At 43.1% G+C, this 17276-nt stretch overlaps 1 protein-coding gene across 1 annotated transcript; it reads left to right on the top strand.

Moving 5' to 3' along the window:
* Window positions 1–120: 120 nt before the first annotated feature.
* On the top strand, window positions 121–15562 carry LOC308095761 (sushi, von Willebrand factor type A, EGF and pentraxin domain-containing protein 1-like; the record flags this gene model as incomplete). Its single annotated transcript, XM_080442804.1, has 16 exons — window positions 121–463; window positions 1411–1590; window positions 2381–2477; window positions 2760–2836; window positions 3118–3303; window positions 3692–3871; window positions 4328–4525; window positions 4790–4887; window positions 6101–6269; window positions 6853–7029; window positions 7497–7602; window positions 7805–7881; window positions 13510–13698; window positions 13983–14162; window positions 14978–15175; window positions 15513–15562. The coding sequence occupies exons 1-16, from the start codon at window positions 394–396 to the stop codon at window positions 15560–15562; spliced, it is 2232 nt and encodes a 743-aa protein (XP_080298930.1). The 5' UTR covers window positions 121–393.
* Between the last annotated feature and the right edge of the window lie 1714 nt (window positions 15563–17276).

Here is a 17276-nt window from a genome sequence, read left to right on the forward strand (position 1 = left end):
TTACTTAAAAAAGCCTTTAATCTACAGTAGAGCCCATTTCATCTCAGTAATGTAGTTTACCTGCAATGAGGCTGTGCCACCCCTTTTTGTATTTTAATCAGCAAATTACGTGTAACCTAGTTACAGTGGTCTGTATAATCCCAATGCTTAATGTGTTTGTAAAACATGAGTCTCTCATCCTCTGTTTGTCTGTGTGCGTCAGCATCTGTCTGTGTGTCTATGTACAAAACCAAAGTTAAACTCTGAGCAAATATGCATTAGTAATGACCTTTGGATTCAAACAAACAGAGCCTATTCTGGCATTAATTGGAGCTTGAGCAGACCATCATGCACCCTTATGTAACCTCCAACCAGGGTTAGAGTGTGCAGTTTGGAGATTTCACTCCAAAGACCATGGCTCCAACACTGGCTTTGCTGTTCCTCTGCCAAGTTGCTTTATACACAACTGTAACATCTAAGAAAGGTAAAGAGAAATCTCTTCGAAATGCTTCATGTTTTTGCAATAGAGACTGGAATTGATGCAATGAGTATGAATTGTAGTCATAAAGTCGTTTTTTTTTTTTTTTTTTTTGCGTAAGACATAATACAAAGTTTGCAGTTACTATGTTCACACACCTCAATAGATGGAGACCTATTCTGTTCTTTAGAGCCACACTGCTAACTGGACTGACTTTTTTTTTTAAAGTGAAAATAAAATATCTAAGAAACTATAGGTCTGTCTGTTTGAGCAGTAAAATCAAGACACTTTCCATGATGTCTGCAACTTCTCCACAAGCGAGCATTTAACAACTTGTGCAGAGCCTCCAAGACAAAAGCTGTGTGGCTTAAAGCGATAGTTCACCCCCAAAATGACTTCCTTTCTATCGATTACTCACCCCATGGAGACTTGAATTCATGGAAATATTTTTGTTTTTGTCGCATTCCTAAGCCAATAATTCCGGTAGGAGACACAAAAGAGTCTCCTTTGTGTCTCCTACCGGATCCACTGCCGGTCATCAAATTATTGGCCTAGAAATGCGACAAAAAAATATCCTTGAATTCAAGTCTCCATGGGGTGAGTAATCGATAGAAAATAAGTAATTATTTGGGTGAACTACCCCTTTAAATGAAACATGTAGCCTACAGATCGTTTCTTTTGATCTTCATTAACCACTATCAACCTGATGTTCCTATTTTGGCCATGTCATTATAGGCAAATTTCCCACATTTTCTAAAACGTTTCCAAAAAAATATGTACAAAATTTAGCAAAAATGTTTAAATTCAGATTTTTTAAGTAGCGAAAATATCTGATCTACAAGCTCACAGTCGTATGGCAATGTGTTGTGAGCTTGCAGATCTCGTTGTTGTACAGTGCAATATATAAGGCTTCAGTGGTTAAAGGTTCTACATGTTTTTCCTGTTTCCCTCAGTGTGCGGCCGCCCCTCCATCACTGATGGCATTGACGAGGTAACCCTAAAGCGTGTGTATGAGGTGGGCGAGGAGGTGACCCTTACGTGTGAACGGGGGTACACACCTTCCACAGCGTCCCCTCGAAGGCTCTCCTGCACTGCCACAGGAGCGTGGACACCATCAGACTTAACATGTGCCCGTGAGTTCACTGATACTCTTACAACCTAATTGCAGGTTTTCAGCCTTAGAATTAACCCATTAAGACCTGAGGCCGATTCTACAAAATGTCCTCTAAATCCTAACAGTTTTCTGAAAACGTATGTTGCTATATCAGTGGTGATCAAACTTTTTCATGTCAAGGGCCCCCAAAATGATGAGCTTGTGTATCTGCTATTTTTGAATAATAGTATAAAATATGGTTAAAATCTAAAATGACACAGATGCAGAATAAACACAATTGATTTGCTGTTTTAATCCACAGCAGCGCTGTAAATAATCAACAGAATTTACTCGCCATTCACATCACAAATCTGAACTTGCAGGTGAACTCAAACTCAAAGTTCTCAAAGCTTTTGAGTGAATTCCATATTCATTAATTAATGAAATATTTAAATACACACATATTAAACTCCACATTATGTGATTATTAATATACATGGCTATATAATCCATCTAGTTGACTAATTGCCTGGTTAAGTAATGGTTAAATAAGGGTTTTATTGAGTGGACTGTTCTTTAAATGCAACCTGTCTTCTGTGGGAAGTATACAGCTGTTAGGAAACAAAATTGCCATTAGTAGTTCAAAGGTCTATCTATATTAAATTTAAAAAAAGGCCAAGGTATTATTGTAATGCTTAATGATTATATACAGTCACTGTTTTCTTACAGATTTCTGGCTAATAATCCTCTTTTCTTTTCATCATATTACATCACTTATATTCAGTAGATATACTGCAGATACATTGTCATAACCATCATCTTTCTGGTAGCCAAGGTGTGCCCAATCCCCAAGCCTCTACAGTCCTTGGCAATGGGGAGGAAAGAGGTTCCCTTCAAGACTGTGCTCAACTACACTTGTGACGACGGGTAAGCTCACTCATGGTCCCTTTACAGTGGGTTCAACCAAAGTATAAAATAAGGCGGTAAATCAGTGGCTCTCAGAGTGGGGTCTGAACCAAATGGACACTTGCAGGACTATAACTATAAGAACCTCTGAGTTACAGACCTGTAATAACCTGTTGAACATTTTTGCCTATAATGACAGGCCCTAGATTATGACGGCAGGTTTAAAGTGGTTAACTTACTTTATTGAATCAGCCAATCCACTCAGCCCCTAACAGTGGTTTGGTTTTATATTCATCCCTTCAGGTATGTCATGGAAGGAGCCAATGAAAGCAGTTGCCTACATGATAGCACTTGGAGTCACCCACCGCCCCTTTGCAGAGGTATTGAACAAAAAAAAATTGTTTTAAATACTTGAATTGTTTTCAGTTACTCTTTTACCTACGTTTGATTAACTTCTGTCATAAATGTAATTACATCATATTGGGCTTTGAGGAGAAAGGTGTGAAGCAGGGCATTGCTGCAATAGAGCATGACTTTCCCTGGGAGTACAGTATAAATACAAGCATTATTGTTTAAATAATGTAGAAATAACATGTTGATTCCTGCATCAGAATAAGTTCTTCAGTTTAAATTCAGATTAACACCATCTTCCCCCTTGCAGCTGTAAACTGTCCTCTGCCTAAACCACCAAGAGATGGCAGAATCGTCCATGACAAGAGAATTGCTGGAACCAACACCATCTATGGGCAAGGTTGGACATATGAGTGCAACCCACCCAAAGCACCAAGCTACGAGAGGGGATTCTGCATGGCCGATGGAAATGCCACTGAGCCACCAGTATGTCGTGGTAGGTAGAATAAAAATAAACTTGTTCCATTTTTCCATTTTTACTTGTTGATTCATTCCTAAGAGTGGCATTCTGAAATGTATGCTTACGCACGCACGCACGCGCACGCACACGCACACACACACACACACACACACACACGCACATGCACACACACACACACACACACACACACACACACACACACACACACACACACACACACACACACACACACACACACACACACACACACACACGCACGCACGCACGCACACACACACACACACACACACACACACACACACACACACACACACATGCGTTAGCAGGTGATTAGTAGGTGATTAGTAGGTGATTAGTAACCATGAGTTGTATCCTTAGAGCTCAGCATAATTTCTCCACACAGATGTGAGCTGCTCAATCCCCAGAGCCGTACCAAATGGCATCATCATCTTCGCTGTGATGCGGGAACATGGCTATAAGGAGAAGGTCAAGTACGCCTGCAATGAGCACTATGTTCTGGAAGGAGAAGCTGAGATACAGTGCCAGAACTCAGGGAACTGGTCCAACAAACCAGTCTGTAGGGGTGAGTCGAGGGACAACCACAGACTATAATAATCTAATTTCCGTTTGGCTCGACTTGTATATTCAGTTGAAAATACATAATTTTTGTCAAGCTTTTTAATTAAAGCATAAATTAGGCTTATATGGCCTAGTGAGACAAAACTTCTAGACAAAATATCTAATTTGGCAAGGTAATATAAATTGTGACAATATAAATGCAAAAAAAAAGTTTAGTACTGTACACATCACTTTGTGACAATTGGTATTATTAGTTATTTGGTGTAGCAGAAAGGGAGCACTTAATTACTAATAAGCAAACTCAAACTAAATGACCCGCATTCAAGTAGGGGGAACTTGGGGAAGTTGATGTCAAGTTGATGTCAAGTTGTTTTCAAGTTATTTTTGTCTTATAGTCTAGTCAGTGGCTGTATATTATGAAAAGAAAACATCATCTCTCCATAATCCATTTTCCCCACAGCCCCCTGTGCAGTCGGCATTAAAAGAGGACGCATCTTCTACAATGGCAAGAAGCTCTGGATTGCAGATTTGAAACCAAACAGAGTCGGTCATAAGGAGCCTGTTGTCTTCTATTGTCTGAACAGAGCCGAAAAATGCGGCTACCCTGTGGCCAGCGTCTGCAATGATGGAACCCTCCCCATCCCAGAGTGCTGGGCAGGTGAGCCTTTGTTCACATAATTCAAAGTAAACCCTTTGTAGTCCCACAGGGGGCGATTTGGATTGACGACAGGGTTTGTGGAAGTAAACATTTTACAATATGAGTGGTGGACTGGACATCCAATCCAATTTCCCCCCAAATCTCAGCACTGATGTTTGGTTTAGAGATGTCCTTTGAGAAGCCACACCCCTACTACTGCCACTGTATCATTACATGTCCAGGTGTTTCTTAATGCATTTGTTTTGTCATAATGTTTCCTTCTAGAACCAGGCAAGGTGGAATATAACCTACGGGCCAAAACGCTTCCATCAGAGATCAGAATGTGCGTTGCTCCTCCTGCAAGCCCCACCATCGCAGCACCTGCATAATGTCACATATTAGGGCTTCATAGTGTGGAATGCAACATAAAGAACCAGGGTGGACTGGAACATGAATACTGCCTTAATAAAACCAGCATAAAAACAAAACAAAATGTGTCTCATTCAAAAATAACATGTTAAAGTTTGATGTAGGTGGTACAATATGCATACAGCGATATCTTGAAGTATCTCTATTTCATCATGTTGACATACTGGCTTTGTGTGTGTGTGTGTGTGTGTGTGTGTGTGTGTGTGTGTGTGTGTGTGTGTGTGTGTGTGTGTGTGTGTGTGTGTGTGTGTGAGAGAGTGTGAGTGTGAGTGTGAGTGTGAGTGTGAGTGTGAGTGTGAGTGAGAGAGAGAGAGAGAGTGTTTATATATTTTATTTTGCTGTGTGACTCATTGAGTGTCTATTATTAGTCTCTATTAAAATTCATATTTCTGTGTCAGACAACTCACTGTTGTCTGACTTAAGTATTCATAATGTAATCAATATATTATGTATGATATTATGAGATCAATTCAATTTTGAAATCAATGGTTCTGATTCTCATCACATTCCCCCGTAAATTTAAGTGAAACAGAGCCAAACAGGTGGATGCTGGGGTGGAGGTGGGCAAAATCAAAAGCAAAGGTGTCAGCAGGTAAAAAGCAGCCAGGGTGAGCGTTAGCATTTAAACAGACTCAATAAAAAAAATGCTACATAACTAAATTATTTAAAAGAGTGGTTCTCAAACTTTTTTAATTTCAAGGACCCCCAGTTTACCCCAGCATTAGGCCATGGGCGACCCCATAACTCAGAGAGTTTACAAATTGAAACCAAATCGACCCGTATGGTTCCATTTGTACGCTCTCTGAGTTATAGATCTGTAAGGGTCCATTTAGTTCCTACCTACCTGTCAATCATCTTAGCTGGGGAACCCCTGGAGCCCCCTCAAGGGACCCTGGGGGTTCGCGGACCCCACTTTGAGAAACACTGATTTAAAAGAGGATATAGTTCTTCCTCAACAAAGCAATGCTGTTTAACTTGTGACACATGGGGTGAGTTCTGAAGAAGTGTGTTTAGCAGATGTCAGCAGCCCCCCCCAATTGCAGCAAGGGGAAGTCCACTGTTAAACTTTCACTTCCAGTAAATGGTGCCATGGTTGCGGACTGCTGGTAAACAGAGGGAGAGAAAATCAATTGACTGTTACTTGATCCTACACTTATCTGTTTAATTCAAAACAAACACAAACATCAGGGACAGGGGCAGACAGATATCGCTGTTTTGACAAATAACAAAGGAAGTGAAGCTGAACAGAACTTTTCTGAGCTCCTGAGGATGGAACGCATGGCAGCTTTGCTTCTCTTGTGTCCATTTGCCTTCTTCACTGTTGTGACATCCACAGGTAATATTATCATTACTGGTATTTGTTGACAAAATCTGTTAAATTGTCATACAGTGGCTTTGCTTTATTGCATTATTGCCTTTTGTTGCCTTTAGTATCTGTTTGTGTATCTAAGAACTAATTAATGATGAAAGAGTATTTTTATGTACTACGTTTCGACCATTTTAGAATATTTTACAGGAAGAATGCAATAGTGCACTAGTTGAGCATTTATCTCACTTATCTTACTTAATAATGTCTCCAATTTAGTTCTCTGTCCTGAGAGAATTCACTTTTTTAATGAAACATACTTCCATGCAATGTTTACAAATGAAGTGAAATATATTATTATACAGTATCCAGAAGCTCTATTTAACATGCATTTTAACCAATTCATGGGAGTTTATTAATATTTGACACACACACACACACGCACACGCACACGCACACGCACACACACACACACACACACACACACACACACACACACACACACACACACACACACACACACAACCTTGTCACATTTTTCAGTTGAAAATCACTGAGTGGCAAGGCCATGTGAGTGTAAGTACACATTAGGCCTTATTATGTGTCTTTGCAGATTGCGGTCGGCCAGTCCTGCCAGACAATGCTATTGCAGCAGGGGTCCAGAGAATCTCCAACCCGGGTGTTGTGATAACCCTGTCCTGTAAACGAGGTTACATCTCCTCAGGCTCTACTCGAACTATTGTTTGTGCCAACACTGGAGTGTGGACCAAAACTGACCTCAAGTGCAACCGTAGGTCTTCATTTGTTTCCATTAAGCCCAAATTATATTGACACTATTCATTGGCGGTACAGTTGTAGTAGTATAATTTGGAGTGTCACCTAGTTTAAAAATGTCACCACATGAACCCTAACATCCCTATTCTGGGCATGTCATAATAGGCTAACATTTGGCAAAAATAGGTGAACATTCGCAAGTTGTGACCTTGTAGTTTAGCTATTTTTGGAGAAGAGATTTGTTGTAGAGGGGAAAAGAGAAGAGGTCAATATATTATAGACCCCTGGGTGACCTTGGCCAACAACAACAACAACGTATAGGATTGAAGTGGTTAATAGATCTACTCTACTGTACATGTCAATCTATATCTAAATAATAATATCAATATAATAGCCTATATATCTTTCATAGCAACATGATCTTTCATGTTGCTATATTTAAATGAAATGCATAGTGAACATGTCCTATCTTCTCTCCTACAGCTGTCAGATGCCTCTATCCACACACAATGTATAATGGAGAGGTTCAGTTTGAAAGTGAGCATCAGACTGAGTATAAGAATATAATCAGCTACACCTGCAACGAGGGGTAAGGAAAGAAGGACATGTTCGACTCATTCAATGTTTGGAATTTCCCAGGGTTAGAGCAAAGGATGATCTGTGGATGGAGCTACTGTATATATCATGCTGGGAACATCATTTATCTGACTTATTTTGTTTAACAAATTACAGTAGACAAAATACAAATACTGAATTGGCTTGTAATACCTGTATACGATTCTTCCATACAGGTACATCTTGCATGGTCACAATAGTTCTGAGTGCCAAGAAGATGGAAGATGGAGCACCCCGACACCAGAATGCAAGCGTGTGTACTGCATGTCACTTACACTCCAAAGAATGAGTTGACTTCTTTTTTCTTTTTTTTTTTCTTTTTACAGCACAATGTTTTCTTGTTTTGTTTTCAATGTTCATCTGAAATGTATTCTTGAATTCAAATTCAAAGTTATTATTTCTTCAGACCAGGATTATTTATTATGAAGCGACAAATTGAAGGCGAATTTGGCTGTTGTCAGGAGTCCTCTCTAGACCTGCCCTTGTGTTCACTCCCCCTAGCTAATTGTCTACTCCTCATAGGTTGCTACTCACCTGCTGTGTGTTTCTGTGATTAGTTTGAGGGTATATATTTCAGTGTGCTTCAACATTATCATTTGTCAGTTTGTCGTAGTAACGCCTGTCTTCTGTTCCAGCCTGAACCACTGCCCTTTTCCTGTTTTGCTCCTGGACTAAGAAGTTGACCGTGTTTTTGGATTTACTCTTTGCCTTGCCCTTGCCTGCCTTGTTTTGCTTTTTGATGATATACCTCTGGTATTGTCTTTTGTTCTGTCTAATTGGAATTTACAGTAAAGACTGAGTTAACTTCATTCTGCCTCTTGCCTGCTGTTTTCTGCATTTGAGTCCTCCTGAATATTCTGACAGTACAAACTGACCAAGAATGGACTCAGCGGAATTTGACCAGGTGAAGACCGCTCTTGCTAATCAGGGTGCTTTGCTGGGAAATCAGCAACAGAACCTTTCGTCGGTTGCTGAACATTTGGGAAAGATAACTGACACTGTGGCGACGCTGTCACAGCAGGTCCAGAGGCTTGTTGTTCAGCCTCCTCAACCCCAAGCCGATGCAGCTGCACCACCAGCTCCTGTCCAGCCAGTTCAACCAGCTAGGGAGCCTAGGCTCCCAAATCCTGAGACCTACTCCGGGGAACCCGGTTCCTGTCGGTCTTTTCTTTCTCAATGTTCTCTGATTTTTCAACTGCAACCATCTTCATTCCCTAATGACCGCTCCAAGATTGCCTACGTCATCACCCTGCTGGCTGGAAGAGCTAGAGAGTGGGGGACCGCTATATGGGAGGCTGATTCTGCTGTGTGCCACATTATGGACGATTTTTTCAAGGAAATGAAAAAGGTTTTCGACCGGTCAGTCACAGGCCGGGAAGCAGCAAGGGAGCTGCTCCACATGCGGCAGGGTAATAAGACTGTTTCTGATTTTGCCATTGATTTTCGCACTTTGGCTGCTACGTGTGGCTGGAACCATGATGCCTTATATGATGCATTTCTAGACGGTCTCTCTGAGAGTTTAAAGGATGAGCTGGCATCTCGGGAGCTACCCGCCACCTTTGATGAACTTGTGGATTTGTCCATCCGCCTTGATAACCGGCTGCGACTCCGCTGGAGGGAGAAGGGGGGTAGTCGTCCTCCTCAGCAGCGCCTTCCTATCCTTCCCCCTCCCCAATCTGCAGCAGTCCGGACACCTTCTACTGTCACCACAGATGCCACGGAGCCCATGCAGGTGGACCGGGCCAGCCTGTCTTTGTCTACAGAGGAACGCAGGAGGAGGATTGAATCGAGAGCTTGCCTATACTGCGGCGGGGCTGGCCATTTCAAAGCTTCCTGTCCAGTAAAAGGGAGAGCTCATCAGTAGAGCGAGGGTTACTGGTGAGTGTTACATACAAGAGCCCTCCTTTGACCAGGTCCACAATGCATGCCACTCTTAGTTATGTTAACCAACAACTGCCTATTTCAGTTCTGATTGATTCAGGGGCAGATGAGAGTTTTATTGATTCTTCTCTGGCAGAACAGCTTAATCTGCAGACTTTTCCAGTGCAGCCCGTCCTCAGGGCCAATGCCCTTGATGGGCGCCTCCTGGCCACTGTAACCCACATTTCTGCCCCAGTAGGCCTGTTAGTCTCAGGCAATCACAGAGAGGAGATAGCTTTACACCTAATTTCCTCACCTCATGTCCAGGTTGTTTTAGGCCGACCCTGGCTTAAACGGCATAACCCTCATATTGACTGGACCAAGGATGTAATATTAGGCTGGAGTCCGTTTTGTCTCTCCCATTGTCTCAGAGATGCTCAGTGTTCTGTTTCCCCAGTGCCTCCACTGCAGGAGGAATTCCCAGACCTATCAGAGGTGCCACCAGAGTATTTGGATTTGAAACCAGTCTTCAGTAAATCTCGAGCCACTTCACTACCCCCTCACAGACCTTACGATTGTGCCATTGAATTGTTGTCGGGTACAGTACCTCCTCGTGGGAAGCTATATTCACTGGCCCGTCCAGAGATGGCTGCCATGGACCAGTATATCAGTAACTCCCTGGCTGCTGGCATTATCCGCCCCTCTTCATCCCCAGCAGGAGCGGGGTTCTTCTTCGTGGGGAAGAAAGACAAGACATTGCGCCCTTGCATCGACTACAGAGGTTTGAATGACATTACTGTTAAGAACAGGTACCCTATTCCTCTTTTAGCCTCTGCTTTTGAAGTACTGCATGGTGCCACAGTATTCACTAAGTTGGACTTACGCAATGCGTACCATTTGGTCCGTATTAAAGAGGAGACGAATGGAAGACAGCTTTTAACACACCACGAGGACACTATGAATATTTGGTGATGCCTTTTGGGCTTACAAATGCCCCCGGTGTGTTTCAAGGCATGGTCAACGATGTTTTGAGAGACATGATCAATAAGTTTGTTTTTGTGTATCTCGATGATATTCTGATTTTTTCCCCTTCTCTTGAGGAACACTCTAAGCATGTCCGACAGGTCCTGCAACGCCTTTTGGAGAATCAACTCTATGTGAAAGCTGAGAAATGTGAATTTCATCGCCAGACTGTCTCCTTTCTGGGGTTCATCATTAAGGATGGGAGTATGCAGATGGACGACGCCAAGGTCAAGGCAGTGATGGAGTGGCCCACTCCTACGTCCAAGAAGGATGTGCAACGGTTCCTAGGTTTTGCTAATTTCTATCGCCGGTTCATAAGGAACTATAGCACCCTTTCCGCCCCCCTGTCTGCACTCACCTCTATCAAGGTTCCGTTTGACTGGTCGCCAGCTGTAGAGCAGTCCTTCAAGGAACTGAAGAGGCGTTTTACTTCAGCTCCCATCCTGGTTCGGCCAGATCCTACACTTCAGTTCATAGTTGAGGTTGATGCCTCAGAGGTTGGTGTTGGAGCTATTCTTTCTCAGCGTTCTCCTGTTGATAACAAGTTGCATCCTTGTGCCTTCTTTTCTTACCGTTTGGATTCCGCTGAACGCAGTTATGACATTGGCAATAGAGAACTGCTGGCAGTTAAGATGGCACTTGAGGAATGGAGACATTGGTTGGAGGGTGCTCTAGTGCCATTTTTAGTCTGGACAGATCATAAGAATCTCGAATACCTGCGCTCTGCTAAACGCCTTAACTCCCGGCAAGCACGTTGGGCTCTGTTCTTTTCCAGATTTTCCTTCACCCTCTCTTATCGACCAGGAAGCAAGAACGGGAAGCCTGATGCACTCTCCCGTCAGTTTCCCACTCCAGATCGCCCTGTACATCCGGACACCATATTGCCTAGAGACTGTGTGGTGGGGGTTCTTCGTCTGGACATTGAGAACACTGTTAAGTCTGCTTTGCAACGGGACCCTGGGCCAGGTAATTGTCCTCCTGATAAACTTTTTGTGCCAGTTTCTGCCCGGTCTCAGGTTCTACAGTGGGGTCACTCATCACCGCTTGCCTGTCATCCTGGGGTGCGACGTACCCTCTATCTGGTCCAGCAGCGCTTCTGGTGGCCCTCGATGACGAAGGACGTAAAGCAGTTTGTGGCTGCCTGTATTACCTGTGCTCAGAACAAGACGTCCACTCAACCTCCGTCTGGCCTTCTGCAGCCACTTCCTGTTCCGTCTAGACCCTGGGCTCACATAGCCATGGATTTTATTACAGGGCTCCCGCCCTCACGAGGTAACACAGTCATCCTCACAGTGGTAGACAGGTTCTCAAAAGCTGCTCATTTCATTCCATTGCCCAAGCTTCCCTCTGCTAAAGACACTGCTCAACTCATGATAGACCATGTGTTTAGGTTGCATGGGCTACCTGTGGCCATAGTTTCAGACAGGGGTCCACAGTTCACTTCCCGGTTCTGGAGGGCTTTCTGTAAATCAGTGGGAGCCTCTGTATGTTTATCTTCAGGCTTTCACCCTCAGACGAATGGCCTAACCGAGAGAACTAATCAGGACATTGAAACTATGTTACGCTGTCTTTCCTCTCACAACCAGGCCTCGTGGGCTGAATATCTATCGTGGGCTGAATATGCTCATAACTCTCTACCTGTTGCCTCCACTGGTTTGTCCCCATTTCACTGCTGTCTCGGCTATCAGCCCCCTCTGTTTCCCTCCCAGGAGGAGGAAGCTAATGTGCCCGCTGCCCAGCAGTTCATCCGCCGCTGTCGCAAAGTGTGGCGGGCCGCCCGGTCCTCCTTGCTGCGGTCATCTGCCAGGGTCAAGCACTATGCCGATCGTCGTCGTCGCCCAGCTCCTTCCTACCATCGGGGCCAGAGACTGTGGTTGTCATCCAGGGACTTGCCACTACAGGTGGAATCACACAAGCTGGCTCCTCGTTTTGTGGGACCTTTCCCTATCTCTAAGGTCATCAGCCCTTCAGCAGTCCGTCTCAAACTCCCTCGCCCCCTTCGTCGGATTCATCCATCTTTCCATGTCTCTAGAGTCAAACCTGTCAACCAAGGCCCGTACTCCCCGCCCTCCAATCCCCCCCCTCCGCCCAGGTTGGTGGACGGCTCTGAGGTGTACACGGTGCGTCGGCTGCTCAAGGTTCGTCAACGTGGCCGTGGGCGCCAATACTTGGTGGACTGGCAAGGCTATGGTCCTGAGGAGAGGAGTTGGGTCCCTGCTCGGGACATTTTGGACCCGGTCCTTATTCAAGACTTTCATCGTCGTCATCCTGAGGCACCCTCTAGGACGCCTAGGGGCGTCCGTGAGGGGAGGGGTACTGTCAGGAGTCCTCTCTAGACCTGCCCTTGTGTTCACTCCCCCTAGCTAATTGTCTACTCCTCATAGGTTGCTACTCACCTGCTGTGTGTTTCTGTGATTAGTTTGAGGGTATATATTTCAGTGTGCTTCAACATTATCATTTGTCAGTTTGTCGTAGTAACGCCTGTCTTCTGTTCCAGCCTGAACCACTGCCCTTTTCCTGTTTTGCTCCTGGACTAAGAAGTTGACCGTGTTTTTGGATTTACTCTTTGCCTTGCCCTTGCCTGCCTTGTTTTGCTTTTTGATGATATACCTCTGGTATTGTCTTTTGTTCTGTCTAATTGGAATTTACAGTAAAGACTGAGTTAACTTCATTCTGCCTCTTGCCTGCTGTTTTCTGCATTTGAGTCCTCCTGAATATTCTGACAGCTGTGGCTTAATCTGCAGCTAAAGATGATATTTATACAGTCTGCAAATGTGTGCCAGAGTGTGTTCAAGGTAACGAGTGATCCAATCAAAATGTCTGAATGCACACCCGTTTTTAGTGTGCCAGCTGGGTGCTAAAGTAAACAGTATCTTTGGGATCTAGGGCTGGTGACAGACTGTGCCCAAGCCTGTAGTTACAAAGCATTTCTGTAGACCTGAGTGAGTACATCCAAAAGAGGTTAAAAGCTTTCTATTTTCCAACTGGTTTCCCACAGCTGTGACCTGTGGTCTTGCTCCGATCCCAGAGTTTGGGAGGATAGTCTATGATAAGAAGGTCAGAGGGAATACCACAGAGTTTGGCCTCGGTGGGATCTACCAGTGCATGCCTCCATTCGTAGTCACAGGCAACGCAAGAGGACAGTGTACTGCGTCTGGCAGCTGGACCAAGCCTCCTGAATGTCGACGTAAGTGGTAAAAATTGTAGTATATGAGCTACACGTATTTGACTGAAGCCCTACTTAGTATTACTGTACACTAAGTACTGTGCAAAAAGTTTGCCAAAAGAAACAAAGAAACCAACTACCCACACCGTTAGCTGTGTTGCTCATTCCACGAATGCACGATCCTTACAAGTTGTACCTTGTTGTATATATATATATATATATATATATATATTTATATATATATATATATATATATATATATATACCGTATATTCATAACATTTTCATAACATTTTCCCTCACAGCGGTAACCTGCCCCCCACCGCAGCCGATTGAAAATGGCTTCATGTCCAGCAGAGAGCAGAGAGAGTTCGACTACGGGGAATCAATCAAATATGGCTGCAACGGAGACTACAGAATTGATGGGATTATGGAGAGCAAATGTCAGGGGACAGGGGAGTGGTCCCAACTACCTTCTTGCAAGGGTAGGAACCGGGCTGTCTTGAGACGTGTTGTGAGCATGTAGCATGTTTGATATAGACCCAGTTGTGTGCCAGTGTCGCGGGCGACACTGGCACACAACTAAGTGTAAATCAGACTTTAATACTTTTCTGTCACTTGGTTCCACTGAAAGACATGAAGGACTTCATTAACTATTTGCATAGCTTGGCATGAAGGACTACAGAGACACCCACATCTTACATCTATTTGTTAAATATGGCACTAAAGCATACAGTTATCAGTGTCATAGCCCAGGTCGGCACCACAATTCAGTCTGGTTAGACTAAAGCCGGTAGCTGCACTTCATAGCGTTACTGTCGGGCAGAAACCTTGTATCCCCATATTTCAGCTTTTTATGTTTGTTTTTGTGTGTAAATTAATGCCCTACTTCATCGCACAAAAATAGCAAAAAGTGCCGATCTACAAGCTCACTATGTGTAGTTATGCTATTTTTACAAAAAAGTTAAATTGAAAGTTAAGTGTGTCTGTTGGTTCTATAAATATTGAACCAATGAAAAGTATTAACAAGAGTTTGTGACAACATTGGATCCAGTGGAACACAGGTTATTTTTTCTATTTCCTGAAAAGTAACGGTTTTGGACATACAAGGTTTCCATCCGACAGTGACGATATGATATCAGTGGCATATCTGCAATACCTACTGCAATTGTGTTAGAATCCTGCAAATTGCCAAATGTATCACATATAAATGCTCATCACAGGAAATCATTCTTTCTATGTCTATAATCTGCCTTAATGACATGTAACACCCCTGTCCACTTCTTCTCATGGTCTACAGCCCCTTGCACTGTTGGCCTGCAAAGAGGAAGGATATTATATGAAGGACAAAAATGCTGGATTGAAGATCTGACGCCTAAGAGAGTCTTCCACCTAGAGATTATCTCAGTCTATTGTACGCACAAGGACAGGGCATGTGGCTATGCAGTGTCTACCCAGTGCATTGATGGGCAACTCATATTGCCAGAATGCTTTGAAGGTAAGTCTTATGTCCATTGGAGAAAAGTAAAACTTTAAGGATGATTAAAGGACGACTTCACCTACAGTATTTTCAACCTATCTTCATATCACTATAACAAGTGGTCCTCACTAATGCTAATGATAAAATGTTACAATTTCTTTCTACTCGGTCTGTCTCATAGGCTGTGGACACTTTTGACCTGCCTACCAGTGACATCATGTTAGGCAGGGGGGGGTGTTTTCAAACAAGATTTTATTTGTATTAACGCAAGAACAATGGCTTTCACAACTTTCCAGGAATAGAAAGCCTGCAGTTTCTATTAGCTTGGATTCCCCAACGATGATGTCGCTGGTAGGCGGGTTTCTCAACTGTCCACAGTCCTCCTCTGAGATACAGACGGGGTAGACAAGAATGGTACCATATAATAATGAGCATTAGTGAAGACCAGTTATATGAAGATACTGTAGGATGAAAATGGATGAAGTCGTCCTTTAAGGCCTTTTCACATCAAACCAGAGGCATTATTTTCCATTCTTCGGATAACCAAACAATGGCCACGCCATATTCCCACGATCCACATGGGAATATGGCATGGCTCCAATGTGGATCACAGACTTCATGCGGCCATCCCATCAGTCATTTATGACATATCTTATCTATGAACTCTGTGCCCAATCCAAGCCACATTGACTTCCATTACGAAATGATAGTTAAATATTTTCTAAAAGTCTTAAAAACACATTTCTTTGGCCAGTTTTGTCAGAGTGCACGCACCATTTTTACAATTCTTTGCCATTTTTAACCGGAAGCCAAAGCTGAAGAATAGCAGATCTACGCTTGTATATCGGCTATTTTCCGGCTAACACCAGCACTCAACTAAGTGTAATCCATAAACCAATAACTTCTAGATGTAAAAAAAGATATATAATAATAATTAATTCTACTATACTTGTGGGAACGTAGGTCCTCACAAGTACACACACAACCCTCTTATAGATGGCCACCCTCACCACGCTGTAAAACACATCAGATTTGGTGTGCAATCTAAAAGAAATGCACCCTTTTTCCCACAAAAAGGAAGCTATTTTACATCACAGACTCTTGCAAAATGCATGGTGACAGTAGTGCAGTGAAGACAATTTTTTCAATTGTCTTAATTTGGCGAAATCTGAGGAACAGAAAGCAATGTCATTAGACCCATCCAATTTTAAAGCAGAATAATGTGTAAGGTAAATTCCACTCGCTTAGTCTATTCAAGAACTGAAACTGTGTACAGTGATTTGTTCAAAACATGTTTCCATGTCTGTTGTGGAATTTGAATATCGTGAAAGAGCTTGCAAAATCACTTCAGGTTCTTAGGACTACTAACTGTAGCACTCTGTTTTGTCTTCAGTTTACACCTATACTTGAGTAATTGAGCACATTTAACCTAAAACGTTTACAAATGTTTGCTCCAACTATTAAAGAAGAACTACATTTGATTTACTGTGTATAATACAGTAATTCAAGCACATAGCATTTCCCATGCAGCTTTCTTGACTGGATTAATCATGTCACAATAAACACAGATACACCTTTGACTTTTGACAATGAGAAAGTTGAATATTTTCCACCAATTCAATGATGTGCTTGTCTACATAGCCTACTGTCAGAACTAACTTGTGTGTGTGTGTGTGTGTGTGTGTGTGTGTGTGTGTGTGTGTGTGTGTGTGTGTGTGTGTGTGTGTGTGTGTGTGCGTGTGTGCGTGTGTGTGTGTGTGTGTGTGTGTGTGTGTGTGTGTCTCTTCTAGAGCCTGGAGCTTTGGATTATAAATCACATGCCAGCTCTCTGCCATCAGAGATACAACAGTGCTAAGCAGGTGGTAGCCTACCTGGTTGTGCAAAACATGGCAACGCAAGGCTGTTAAATAGGCCCTATTTCATTCTTTGTCGTACGGTGTTGTCATGTGGCGAAAATAGCCCATCTACAAGCTCACAATGTGTCATATAGCCAGGCATTGTGAACGTGGAGATATGCTATTTTTATGTTTTTGAGAAATTCTGAAAATGCCCAATATAGGGACCCCATGTTAATGGGCCCCCAGTCTGTGAGGATTATTATGTGGACTGGCTGTAGGTT

This window comes from Gymnoscopelus braueri (genome assembly GCF_963280865.1).
Source record: "Gymnoscopelus braueri genome assembly, chromosome: 2".
In the NCBI taxonomy this organism is placed as follows: domain Eukaryota; kingdom Metazoa; phylum Chordata; class Actinopteri; order Myctophiformes; family Myctophidae; genus Gymnoscopelus; species Gymnoscopelus braueri.